The following is a 13,772-nucleotide window of genomic DNA, read 5'->3' as shown; positions in this document are numbered from 1 at the left end:
AAGATAAGCCTTTGGTGACCCCTGAGCTACTTTCTGCTGAATCTGAATTTCTGGTTTTGAATGTTTGATTATTGAATTTGATGTTCTGAATTTCTTCATCTTGAAAACTTGAAACTGTATTTTTACAAACTGGATATCTGCAGTCTATGGATTCAGAACACAACAAATCTGAAGTTTGAAAATGCGTCTATTAAAAATTCAGCCTTGAAAAATTTTGTTGTCTTAAACTTCAGATGTTCAATATTATTAAGAAATTCAAATTCAAAAAAAGAAATTTAAATTCAAAAAAGAAATTCAAATTAAGAAATTCTAATTCAAAAAAAGAAATTCAAATTCAAATTAAGAAATTCAAATTCAAAAAAAGAAATTCAAAAAAGAAATTCAAATTAAGAAATTCAAATTCAAAAAAAGAAATTCAAAAAAGAAATTCAAATTAAGAAATTCAAATTCAAAAAAAGAAATTCAAAAAAGAAATTCAAATTAAGAAATTCAAATTCAAAAAAAGAAATTCAAATTCAAATTAAGAAATTCAAATTCAAAAAAAGAAATTCAAAAAAGAAATTCAAATTAAGAAATTCAAATTCAAAAAAAGAAATTCAAATTAAGAAATTCAAATTCAAAAAAAGAAATTCAAATTCAAATTAAGAAATTCAAATTCAAAAAAAGAAATTCAAATTAAGAAATTCAAATTCAAAAAAAGAAATTCAAATTCAAATTAAGAAATTCAAATTCAAAAAAAGAAATTCAAATTCAAAAAATAAATTCAAATTAAGAAATTCAAATTCAAAATAAGAAATTCAAATTAAAAAAATTAATTCAAATTAAGAAATTCAAATTCAAAAAAAGAAATCTAAATTCAAAACCAGAAATTCAAATTAAGAAATTTTAATTCAAAAAAATAAATTCAAATTCAAAAAAATAAATTCAAAAAAATAAATTCAAATTAAGAAATTCAAATTAAAATAAATAAATTCAATTTTTAAAAAAAATCATTCAAATTAAGAAATTCAAATAAAAAAAAATAATTCAAATTCAAATTAAGAAATTCTAATTCAAAAAAATTAATTCAAATTCAAAAAAATAAATTCAAATTCAAAAATATTTATTCATGTTCAAATTAAGAAATTAAAATTCAAAAAAAAGAAATTCAAATTCAAAAAAAGAAATTCAAATTAAGAAATTCAAATTCAAAAAAATGTAAAGGCATATAAAAATTCAGATTTATTAAAGTATTGTCAATAATTCAGATTAAGACAATTCAAATTCAGATTGTTTTGGCATATTATTAGCTCCACAATTATGAGTAGCATTATTAGGGCTTGATTATGAACATCAGTAACTTTTGAAAGGCTGACATAAATGAATGAGGTCATGGAGGAAGCATCTGATTTACTCCAGTAAGTTCCAGTAATATACTCCGGGACGGGTGTCAATCCTCCATCACATGATCGTTTACATCATCGAGAATATGATGACGTGTTTCCATAAAACACATCACTCACAGATACTGGAAATGTGTAAGAATCATTAACCGAGTGAACACTGTATTCAGATTATACACCTTATTATTACAGAAAAAACACTATTATGTACACATCTACAAATGTACCCAGCAGGCACACAACATCATAAGATGTTAGGTCAGGTTTAGGTTATGATGTCATGTGACCAAAATTGAATGTCTAACCAGCGTCTGAGAACAACGTTAATTTGACGTCCGATAACAACCTCAAATTATGTTGATATTTAGTTGACTTTAGGTTGTGTTGGATGGTGACCAAAATCCAACATCGAGCCAACATCTTAAATACTGAAATTTATTTATCAGGCATGGCAACCAAAATTTAACGTCTGATAGACGTCATAGTGGTAACGTCCACACAACGTCAAGCTGTAACATCATTAGACCATGATTTGGTTGATTTTAAGTTGGACGCTGGACATTGATGTCGGCTTAATAATGGGTTCTCATGTCAGCCCGATTTTCATTTTCAAACAAAATGTCAACATCTCCATGACAAATCTCTAATCAACCAATCACATGGTCAAGACGATCTGCTGCAGTTAAAACCGAGCATTAGAATGGAGAAGATATTTTTTGGCACACTTTGGGTCCATTAGTACCAATTGAGCATGGTGTCAACGCCACAGCCTACCTGAGTATTGTTCTGACCATGTCCATCCCTTTATGAGCAGTGTCTCCATCTTCTGATGGCTACTTCCAGCAGGATAACGCACCATGTCATAAAGCGCCAATCATCTCAGACTGGTTTCTTGAACATGACAATGGGTTCACTGTACTCAAATGGCCTCCACAGTCACCAGAGCTCAATCCAATAGAGCACCTTTGGAATGTGGTGGAACGGGAGATTCGCATCATGGATGTGCAGCCGACAAATTTGCAGCAACTGTGTGATGCTATCATGTCAATATGGAGCAAAATCTCTGAGGAATATTTCCAGTAGCTTGCTAAATCTATGCCAGGAAGATTAAGGCAGTTCTGAAGGCAAAAGTGGGTCCAACCCGGTAAGGTGTACCTAATAAAGTGGCCGATGAGTGTATGTGGGAATGTTTTTTTTGTATGTGTAAATTTTTGTATGTTTAAGATTATATTATAATAATAATCATAATTATTATCATAATTATCATTATTATTATTATTATTATCTAAAGGTTGTTCTAAATTTAATTCAGCTAAGGCGTCAATGAACGGTACCTTTTCTAAGTATAGGCTACTTCAAATTTATTCCATTTAATCTGGTTTATTTTAGCACCCAAATATTATTTTACCATAACACCGAGCTGCAGATGTTTCAGTTCCTCATTTTTTCGAGCTGTCTTGCAGTTTAACAGGACACGGAACGCAGCGCTTCAGCATATGCTTACTTTGAGTTCTTCTGTTTGCTAAATATTTAATCTTTATGCTGGGAGCGGGAATAATTATGTGCGAACTATAACTTTAAATCTGACGCAAAGAAAGGGTTAACGATAGTGTTGGTTTAATAGCTGAGGGCGGAGAGAGAGAGAGAGAGAGAGAGAGAGAGAGAGAGAGAGAGAGAGAGAGAGAGAGAGAGAGAGAGAGACTACTAAAAAACTCAAGTGACCGACAGAGGAGAGAGCGCGTGCACGTCAGAACCAACGGAATAAACCGCTGCGTGAAAGTGACCGAGCGTGGATATAAACACGAGCTGCTGTTTTGTAATGAAAGACAATCAGATTTAAAGTTTGTAAGTTCACGTAGATCATTAGAGAGAGACAGAGACAATGGAGGAAAACCTGCCTGAAGATCTGGCGAATCTGTCCGAGCTGGACGAGAAATGTTTGCTGGAGGTTTTGACTGGACGTTTCACACAGAACCTCATCTATGTGAGTAAAAGGCGACCGTGGAAGGGCGATAAAGACTTGAAATTCACTAAATAGCCAGTGAGGTAATGTAAAGTTGGTCGATAAATTCGCACATTCAGGCTTTCTAATTAATAATATAACTTCAGAAAAGTATTCTCTACAAATTCTAAGTATATGTAAATCATATGAGCAGCAAATGGCTATCGAAATAACGTACAACACTGTTCACAGTCAATTAAATAGTGCTAATGTTGTATTAAAGTCATACTTGCATGCTATTTCAGACTGAATATCACAAAAGTAGCATGGTAAACAATATAGAGACCATGTCACAAGTTGTCACTGTTCAAAAATGAGCAAATGTGGGAATATAAAACCAGCTTTACCTCAATAAGTTCGTGTCAAGCCTGAAATTAAACCAGCTGTGTTTAGTGTTTATTATTTATAGACTATACAACAATGAGCTGTTGTTCTCTGTGACAGTTGTTGTGTTTAAATACCACTGCCTCAATCTCATTTATATCACCGAGAGAAACCGAAGACTAACATAAATGTTTCACATATTTACAGACGTATATAGGGGACATCTTGGTGGCTATCAATCCATTTAAATATCTTTCCATCTATGAAAAAGAGGTAAGAGTATGATTCTGTAGCTAAAAGTTATGAGAACTCAAAATAATGTGTTGAAATTAATAATTAAATTGATTTTAATATGCTTGTATAGGTATCCCAGCGTTATAAGTGCCATGAGAAGAAGTCTTTACCCCCTCATATATTTGCTGTGGCGGACCGAGCATATCAGTCTATGCTGGGACGTCTGGCTATGGGACCTAAGAATCAATGCATCGTCATCAGGTTTGTGCTACAATCTGATTTTTTTCACCAAAACACAATGCTTTCTCTAGGAAATCATGTTTGAGGGTGAAGTTGCAAAGTCAAATGGTGACATGTGTTAGTACAGTTGAAAAATTCTTGCCCAGCCATGTTTGTTTTTCCTTCAGACACGTATAGACAAGTCTAGCATTCCCCCATAATTTTGCTGAATCAGATTTTGTGTCTCTTTAATATGAAAACACAAGCAGAAATCTATAAACATACTTCTAATCTGAAACTTCAGCTTTCAGTCTTTGTTTTTTATGTGGTTGTTCAGTTCTGTTTTATTAAAACCCAGCACATGTGCATTGCCGAGACGTCTATTTGATGTTTGTGTTTGCATCTGGAAGATATATATATTTTAGAGAAGTATTTACACTTGCACTCAGTGGTTAGCATTGTCGACTCGCAACAAGAAGGTCACTGGTTCGAGTCCCAGCTAGGCCAGTTTGCATGTTCTCCCCGTGTCTATAAGACGTCTCCTGTCAGATGTTAAATAGATGTTTATAAAATGTCTCTGCACTGCATAAAATGCTGGGTTCCACACAATCTATTTGCGTTGGGACACCATGAAGGAATTAAGTTGGCGTATTAGTTTATATAAATTTAAATGGATTGAACGTGAAAAATTAAGTTGTCTCAAAAACGCAAAAATTGTGTTGTTTTAGCTCATTTCAGCTTTCAATCTTTGCTTTTTTATGTGGTTGTTCAGCTCTGTTTTATTAAAACCCAGCACATGTGCATTGCCGAGACGTCTATTTGATGTTTGTGTTTGCATCTGGAAGATATATATATTTTAGAGAAGTATTTACACTTGCACTTAGTGGTTAGCATTGTCGACTCGAAACAAGAAGGTCACTGGTTCGAGTCCCGGCTGGGTAAGTTGGCATTTCTGTGTGGAGTTTGCATGTTCTCCCCGTGTCTATAAGACGTCTCCTGTCAGATGTTAAATAGATGTTTATAAAATGTCTCTGCACTGCATAAAATGCTGGGTTCCACACAATCTATTTGCGTTGGGACACCATGAAGGAATTAAGTTGGCTTATTAGTTTATATAAATTTAAATGGATTGAACGTGAAAAATTAAGTTGTCTCAAAAACGCAAAAATTGTGTTGTTTTAGCTCATTTCAGCTTTCAATCTTTGCTTTTTTTGTGGTTATTCAGCTCTGTTTTATTAAAACCCAGCACATGTGCATTGCGGAGACGTCTATTTAATGTTTGTGTTTGCATCTGGAAGATATATATATTTTATTTAGAGAAGTATTTACACTCGAAACAAGAAGATCACTGGTTCGAGTCCCGGCTGGGCCAGTTGGCATTTCTGTGTGGAGTTTGCATGTTCTCCCAGTGTAGCGTGGGTTTCCTTCCGGGTGCTCCAGTTTCCCCCACAGTCCAAACCAGCCTGATCTCACGAGAAAACCTAAGTATTTTACGTTTCGTCTATTCAGTGGCTAATTCTTATGAATTCATACGAGTTCAGTTGTACAAAATTGTGTGATTTTTAAAAAGGAGGCGTGGCACTTAACCCCACCCCTAAACCCAACAGTCATTGGGGGATGAGCAAATCGTACTAAATTGTACGAATTAGTTTGTACGAATTCATACGAATTAACCACTGAATTAAAAAGTTACGAATTGCCGTGAGATTGTGTTGGTCCAAACACAGGCACTATAGGTAAATTAAAAACTAAGTTGGCTTTAGTGTATGTGTGTGAATGTGATATGGGTGTTTCCCGGTACTTGGTTGTGGCTGGAAGGGCATCCGCTGTGTAAAACGTATGCTGGATAAGTTGGCGGTTCATTCCAATGTGGTGACCCCTGATGAATAAAGGGACTAAGCTGAAGGAAAATTAATGAATAAATGTCCCCAATGAGGCATACACTGAACAAAAACACAAATCAGCACAAACGTTTAATCATCAACACACAAATGTCAATAACAGTATGTCTATAAGACGTCTCCTATCAGATGTTAAATAGATGTTTATAAAATGTCTCTACACTGTATAAAATGCTGAGTTCCACACAATCTATTTGCGTTGGGACACCATGAAGGAATTATGTTGGCTTATTATTTTATATACATTTAAATAGATTGAACGTAAAACAATTAAGTTGTCTCAAAAATGCAAGAATTGTGTTGTTTTAGCTCATTTTAAATAAGTAGTTTGAACAAACGGCAAATTAAAGTTTTGAGTGTGAGATGTTTCTGATAGTTTTGCATTTTTAAATTAGTTTTTATTTCAATGCTATTTTTAAATTTGCTGTAAATTTCAGTTTATTTTAGTAACATTTGTTTATTTTAGTTTTATTTCAGTTTAATTTCAGTATTATTCAGTTGTATTAATGCTTGTGTTATTTTTAGTCTAGTTTTTTTTTATAAAACATCCAGTGCTTCCCACACATAGACTTTACTTGGGCAGGCCGTTCAGGTATATTAATGGCCGTGCAAGTATATTTACTGAAACTTTTTTGTTACTATTATTATCATCCTTTCAATTTTGTATTCGCCTAATATAACCAAACATCCACGATCAATTAAGTAGTGGAAAATCCTCTCTCATTTACTCATTTCATTCTGTGCTCTGCGGACACACAGAGACGCACCTTTTTGGCACTTAAATAATTCGTCTGGCCGGGTTTCTAAATTTTGTGAATGTCCGGGATTCGACTTTTGCTTTCTAAAGCTGTCGTTCGTTAATCGTATGTGTTTCGCTGGGCTTTGCAGCTGACTGAGTGCGAGAGAAACATTCAATAATTCATTCTTGAATCTAAACGACTCTTAATACTTGGAGTGGATGAAATGACTGATCTAAACTGGCTGCAAAATATATGTACAATATTAGTAATGGATAATCAATGCATTTGCCTTATTTAAATAATATACACGCTTTAATCTTTTAATTATTATATTTTATAGAGATATTATCTGTTTTTATTCCTTTTTCTGTCATTTATTTCTTACTTGCTGTATATTTTATTAATTTGATGATGTAATTAGGCTATATTACATAAGCTATTTAAATATCTAAATATATATATAAATATCTAAAATGCTTTGGCATTCATGTTTGATTTGAACTTGAAAGAGAGAGGTGCATGTGGCTCCTGAATAGAATACAATTCAAAGAAATAGTTAATTTCTTTTTTATTTCAACAGTCTTTTTTTTTTTAACCCATTGAAGAGAAACAGTGTCATAATAAATAAAGTTATTGTTTAAAATTAAATTATGTTTTGTTTGTCGCATATAGTTAATTATTTATGTGATGTGCTTAAATGCTACCACTGGAAATATATTGCAAACCTATATGAAGCACCGACATCTCTTTTTAGTTTTTATCCATTGAGTTTTCATTTCAGTTTTAATAATTCTAGTTTAGCAGAGTTGACGGTGTCGACAGGAGCAAAGTTTAGCCAGTGTTTGCACAGCTTACCTTAACTCTTGTGCAAACCTCTCAGTAATAAAAATAAAATAGTTGTTTAAACAGACAGTTAACTCAAAACCACACAAATGCAATTTAAATGAACTACAGTACAAATTAGGAAAAATTCAGACAGACTTATTCATAATAAAAATCAAATATGTAGTTAAACATCGTTTCATTTCAAGTGAAGAAAAGTTTATACTCGTTACCATAGAAAACAGGTTTGTGTATTAACTGATTGGCTTTAAAAGCGCCAGAATGATTGCTTATTAATTCAGAAAATTCCTTTTATTTTTACATTTTTTTTTTTTAATTTCAGTTTTGTTGTTTGTTTAATTTAGTTTTATTTTATTTATTTTTTTACTTTATGTTTTTTGACCAAACATTTGAATTTTAGTCGTCCTTTAATAATGCTGCTATATTAGCAAAACTGAGTGCTGATTGGTGATGTTATTGTAGCCCTCCAGGTTGTGATGCGATTTGGATATGAATTGGTTTTGAATCGTGCACCTTTTTGTAAACGAAAAACTGATTAGTTCTGGGAATTGGTTTGTGGATGAATCTCTAAAAATACATCAACAGTGTGAGTTTTGTTAACAAAAATAAGGGGCGAAAAATGTTTGTTGACTACCTTTTTCCAAGACTTCACTGTAAAGAAACAGACAGATCAGATTAAATCAAAATGCTACATTTGGTTTTAGTTTGACCAAGTTTAACTTTTCTAGTTTAGTCAGTTTAACTAAAGTAAGTTGAGATGACTAGAAAGATTCTTTGATTCAACTGAAAATTTTTAGTCGGCAAGAATTTGTATTATTTTTTTTTACAGTGAAAGTTTTTGACAGTAAATGAACACAAGACAACATGGACCTTATTAAATATTAAATACACCTACACCAGCATGTAATATTGTTGACGATAAAGATGAGACTAAAATGTAGTCAAAAAAGATAAAACATTCCAACATTATTTTTGTTATAATCATAACATGGACAAACCGCTGTTGCCAATATGTCCAAATATTTCAATTGAAGTCCTCCAGATGTAAACACAAACATAAAATCAAGACCTCCGTGATGCACGTGTGCTATAATATAATGGAAATCAAATATTTAGAAAGTTAGAGCAGCTTATGGTTGTATTGGTAACCTAGCAACCAATCGTAACTAATGCATACATAATGGAACAGCTAATTGGTGACAATGTTAGCTGTGTCATTGTTTATTCGGCAAATGTGTTTTTATTTCTCGTTATTCACATGAACCCTTTTGCGCACAAGTTCAAAAACCACCTCAAGCTCTTTTTTTTTTATGAATTAAAGTATTTTTATTTGAAAAAAAAGCATTTCCATGATACATTTTCATTACCCAGTTAGCATTAGTTCAACTTAGTTGCATGATCAGTAATGCATGTTTAAATTAGTAATTAGCATGAACTAACAGAACATATTGTTAAGCTGTTATAAAAACCTTCGGGCAATAATTTTACTAATCATTCTTCTACCGTCTGATTTGTGTCGACGGATTTCTTGTCTAGTTTCGTTTTCATCCAGTCTAACCGTGAACGTTTCAGATAGAACTCACTTCCCGGATTCCTCCATAACCCAATAGCACGGTTGATATAGCTTTAACTCAGAGTTGTATCCGGTATCATATTTAAGGTTTTTCCTATGTGCAGCCTTCCTCCGAGACTCTGCACTGCTGCTTTACCATTAGGAAGGCCGGCTTAATGTATTTTTCAGAAATGGAGCCTCATGGTTGATCCCTGAGATGCGTTATGCGAGTGCGGAGCCAACAGTCAAAACGTTTTGGTTTTCGCAGTCCCTGGGCACCAGACTTTCTCTGATTATGTAAATAGGAAACCCTCAATAGAGCCCAGTGGTGCCGTCACCATTAGTGACACACAGACATTTGTGAATGAGACAAGACCAGTGGAGGATGGCTGATAGTCACCCTGACAACTGGGAAAGAATGCTTTTATTGTGGACAATGACAAGCCATGACAACACCGTCATAAAAGTATGCCTGTGTCATCTTTTATTAAAGGAACGTCCCCCCATTTTTGTTTTAAATAACCTCATTATACAACTCGCCTAGATTTATACCATTTGATTGACCATTTTTTAATCCATTCAGCTTGTATTTGGGTCTGGGAGCACTTTTAGCTTAGCTTAGCATAGATCATTGAATCAGATTAGACCGTTAGCATATCACAAAAAGTTCAGTCCTGGAGGGCTGGTGTCCTTCTGACTTTAGCTCCAACTTGCTTCAACACACCTGCCAGGACGTTTCTAGTGTATCTAGTAAGTGCTTGATCAGCTGCAGGTTGTCTGCAGGGTCCTAAAAAGTCTGAAAATGTCTTAAATTTCAAAAACAAAATTTTAGGCCCTAAAAGGTCTTAAATTTACTGAAATTTAAATCATTTACGACGGGTCTTAATTTTCCTCTATGCAAAGTTACCCAATGATGCCGACCAATCACCAATAATCCAATCGGAATAAAACTTTGTATAAAAATTTAACTCTATTCACCAATATGGTGTAGTTATCTTTCTTACTATAACTTTTATTTGCATAAATTTAGTTTATTATAGTTTTGTTAATATTTTTAAGTAGATTTAGCTTGTTTTGGCATTTAAAATATGTGGTTAAGATATAACTTATTAAATTAAAATTGTTTAAATCAACCCATGCCATTAGAAAAAAAATCCTTAGCGTTTAGCCCTATATAAGTCTGACATTTTCTTCATAATAGTCTTAAAAGGTCTTAAATTTGACTTTCAATTTGTCCAGAGTGTATCACTGAGTTTTCTTTAAGATCCAAAGCATTTTCCCATAATATGTGTCACAGTTGTTATGTTACCAAACATCATTCTGCTAGCTGATACACAGAAAATGTATGGCCAGATTAAGACTCAAAATCACCCCAGAGTGGATGAAATCATCCCCAACAGCACACAAGGGTTAAGAGGGCTAATAATTTTGACCTTAAATAGTTTATTAAAAAATTAAACAGCTTTTATTCTAGCTGAAATAAAAAATGTCCTTGCTCTGTTAAACACAATCACAGTGTTCACAGAAGGGTGAATCATTTTGACTTCAGCTGTCTGTGTATATGTGTATATATATATTGTTATCAGGATATGAGATGTTTGTCATATCACCCTGCCCTTCTGTCCGATGAAACAAACATCAGTTTCACCACATCTGTAACAGTGATTCTGTGTATCGATGTGTCCCGCAGCGGTGAGAGCGGCGCGGGTAAAACGGAGAGCACCAAACTGCTGCTGAGACACATCATGGAGCTCTGCAAGGCCAACTCACAGCTGGAGCAGCAGATCCTGCAGGTACTGTATGTCCTTCATTTGAATATTACCGCCAGCAGCAATACACAGGTCAGGACATCAGCGAGCTGCGATGCCTGCTGAGATTGATCTGAGCTGCATTCAGACGCTCGCTGGTTCATTTACAGACAGAAAATTGCTCAAACTGCTCCACTCCACTCACCACTGCTCGCGTATATACACCCCCCCCCCAACCCCCCCCAACCAAAAAAAAAAAGTTAACCTAGGGGAAACACTGTGTATGTATGTGTGTGTGTGTGTATATATGTATGTATATATATATATATATATATATATATATATATATATATATATATGCGTGCGTGCGTGCGTGCGTGCGTGCGTGCGTGCGTGCGTGCGTGCGTGCGTGCGTGCGTGCGTGCATCTGTATATGTGTGTGCGTGTGTGTGTGTGAATGTATATTTGTGTGTGATATGTGATTTGTGTGTGTGTGTGTGTGTATATATATGTGTGTGTGCGTATGTATGTATTTATATATTTGTGTGTGTATTTATGGGTGTGTATGTGTGTATATGTGTGTATCCATATATGCACGTGTGTGTGTGTGTGATGTATTTGTGTGTATATCTGCATCATGTATGTGTATGTATATCATGTATATGTGTGTATGTATATGTGATGTGTGTATGTATTTTGTGTGTGTGTGTGTGTGTGTGTGTGTGTGTGTGTGTGTGTGTGTGTGTGTGTGTATATATATTTGTGTGTGTATCCACAGTATATATGGGTGTGTGTGTGTGTGTGTGTTATTGGACACATGTGGTTTCTGGCTTATTCAAATTGTGGGTTTATGGGGTGTGTTCAATTTGTTTGTTCTAATGTGTTTTGGGAAAGACTTCAAGAGGCCATGAAATCAGATTGTACCCTTACAGTGCGGTATATTTAGTTTGTCTTACAGGCCAAAATTGCCCCCCCCAGCCCAAACATCTAAAATACAGCTGAATGATTTAATTTCGGTCCTCAAATCTACTTTGTATAAAGAATCTCTGTGAATGTTTGGGTTTAAATTCTGTTAGTAATGTGCATACTAGTGTAACTAGCAGATATTTACATAGAATGCTTTGGCCTATATGTGTCAAAATCAATAGTTTCTTTGGTGCACCGTGATGCAGACGTGGACAATTTGGCATGGGTTCAGTAATAATCATAACCGGTTATTGTGTACTGACATTATTTTTCTCATATGCACTATGTCGCGGTACAATACTATGGCGAGGGAGGCGACGCCGAGTAATTAAAATGCATAAACTCTGCACAATTCACTGCAAGTGTTTGCAGGACAGTCACTCACTGACACCGACGTTACAGCAGAAGCCCCTATTTCACTCCCATGGAGAAAATGAAAGTAAACTCCATTTCTCTCTCTCCCCCTGTGGCCGGCATGACGTTTCCTCTCCTCTCGGCTGTTAAAGTGATATTTGTGGATACAGACACAATCACATGTCTGCAGAGTGAGTGTTCACCACCGCATCTATCATGGATCAGCAGTGATCGCAGCGTCTGTTTATCAATGTCGCTCATCGGTGAACAGCGCCAGAGCCAATTAGGCATGGGCCGGTATAAGATTCTGACGGTATGATAACCTTGGATAAAAACATCACGGTTTTGCGGTATTGTGATTACTGCTATTTGTATCTTTTTCGATTTCTTTTTATTCCCAAACACACATTACACACTGACTAACACATTCAAAAAGCGAATAAGCACAATAGAGCCCCTTTAAACTCAAATAAATATAAATACTCACGCAATTTCATGTGGTGTTTAAAAATATGAGGCTGCTACTGCAGTTGTTTTGAGCATGTGTCTGTAATTTGAGGTTTGGTGTCGGTTCGAGAAGCAGATGTTCACATCACGGGTTTGTGCTGAGTGTTCCCTGCTTTATTTACCGTTGACATCTCTAACAGTCTGGACACATTTCCATATTGTCATGTTTGTGGTAAAATTCATCATATCTGCTCCTCGAACAGCGTCAGCATCTTACAAAACATCCAGGTTTCACTGCTAATGTCACGTCTTTCTGCTTTCAAAAGCAGGTTGGCTAATTTAGACTAAAGGTTGCACAACAAAAGTAAAACAGTTTAGTTTTAATCAGTCCAGCAGCAGAAGAGAGATAACAAGCTTTCCTATGTTACGTCAGATTATTGAAGTAGATTATTGTGTGAAAACATTAAAAAAACATCCAGTTCTTGGTTGCGATGGCACGCCATGTTCACTTCTTGCCACATCTTATGCTTTTTACAGCGTCATAAATGAGAAACTGATTCAAATGTGGTAAATGACAGTGCTTTTCAGAAAGTGACTCAACAGTTAAACTTGATGTTTCTGGAGAACTCTTGATGGCTGGTTATTTTGAGACTGTGTGTGTGTTACGCGTAAATGAGTACATCTTTTATGCTTTTTAAATATTTTCCATAGGAGGCTTTAAAATAATATATTTGTGTTTAATTCATTTAAGATCACGGTACTAAAAATAGTACACCCAAATTAATATATTAGGGAAAATATTAAATACATTTTTAATAATACATTTAAAATCACAAAAGAGTCGCCACAGCGGAATGAACCGCCAACTTATGTTTTATGCAGCGGATGCCCTTCCAGCTGCAACCCATCACTGGGAAACATCCATCCATCCATATAGTTTACATCCACTCTAAAAAGGAACATAACCATTTTAAAAAATGTCTGATGGTAACTCATACTAAACGTTTACTATTTTAGGTCCGTTAGGATTACCTAAATGATTTACATTTGCTAAATGCCA

General features: G+C 34.7%; 1 protein-coding gene across 2 annotated transcripts in view; it reads left to right on the top strand.

Annotated features, from left to right (window-relative positions):
- Nucleotides 1-3,106: 3,106 nt before the first annotated feature.
- Nucleotides 3,107-13,772, top strand: part of LOC130235731 (myosin-IIIb) — a 63,187-nt gene continuing 52,521 nt past the window's right edge. For both annotated transcript variants that reach the window (XM_056466165.1, XM_056466164.1), the window contains exons 1-4: nt 3,107-3,366; nt 3,916-3,981; nt 4,073-4,203; nt 10,888-10,990. In XM_056466165.1, coding sequence (XP_056322140.1) covers nt 3,265-3,366; nt 3,916-3,981; nt 4,073-4,203; nt 10,888-10,990 — 402 coding nt within the window. In that variant the 5' untranslated portion in view covers nt 3,107-3,264. The remainder of the gene's footprint in view (nt 3,367-3,915; nt 3,982-4,072; nt 4,204-10,887; nt 10,991-13,772) is intronic.

The sequence above is a fragment of the Danio aesculapii genome, chromosome 10 (assembly GCF_903798145.1).
Source record: "Danio aesculapii chromosome 10, fDanAes4.1, whole genome shotgun sequence".
NCBI classification, from domain to species: Eukaryota; Metazoa; Chordata; class Actinopteri; order Cypriniformes; family Danionidae; genus Danio; species Danio aesculapii.
Note: the sequence above shows the minus strand (reverse complement) of the source record. Positions and strands in the feature narration are given on the sequence as shown.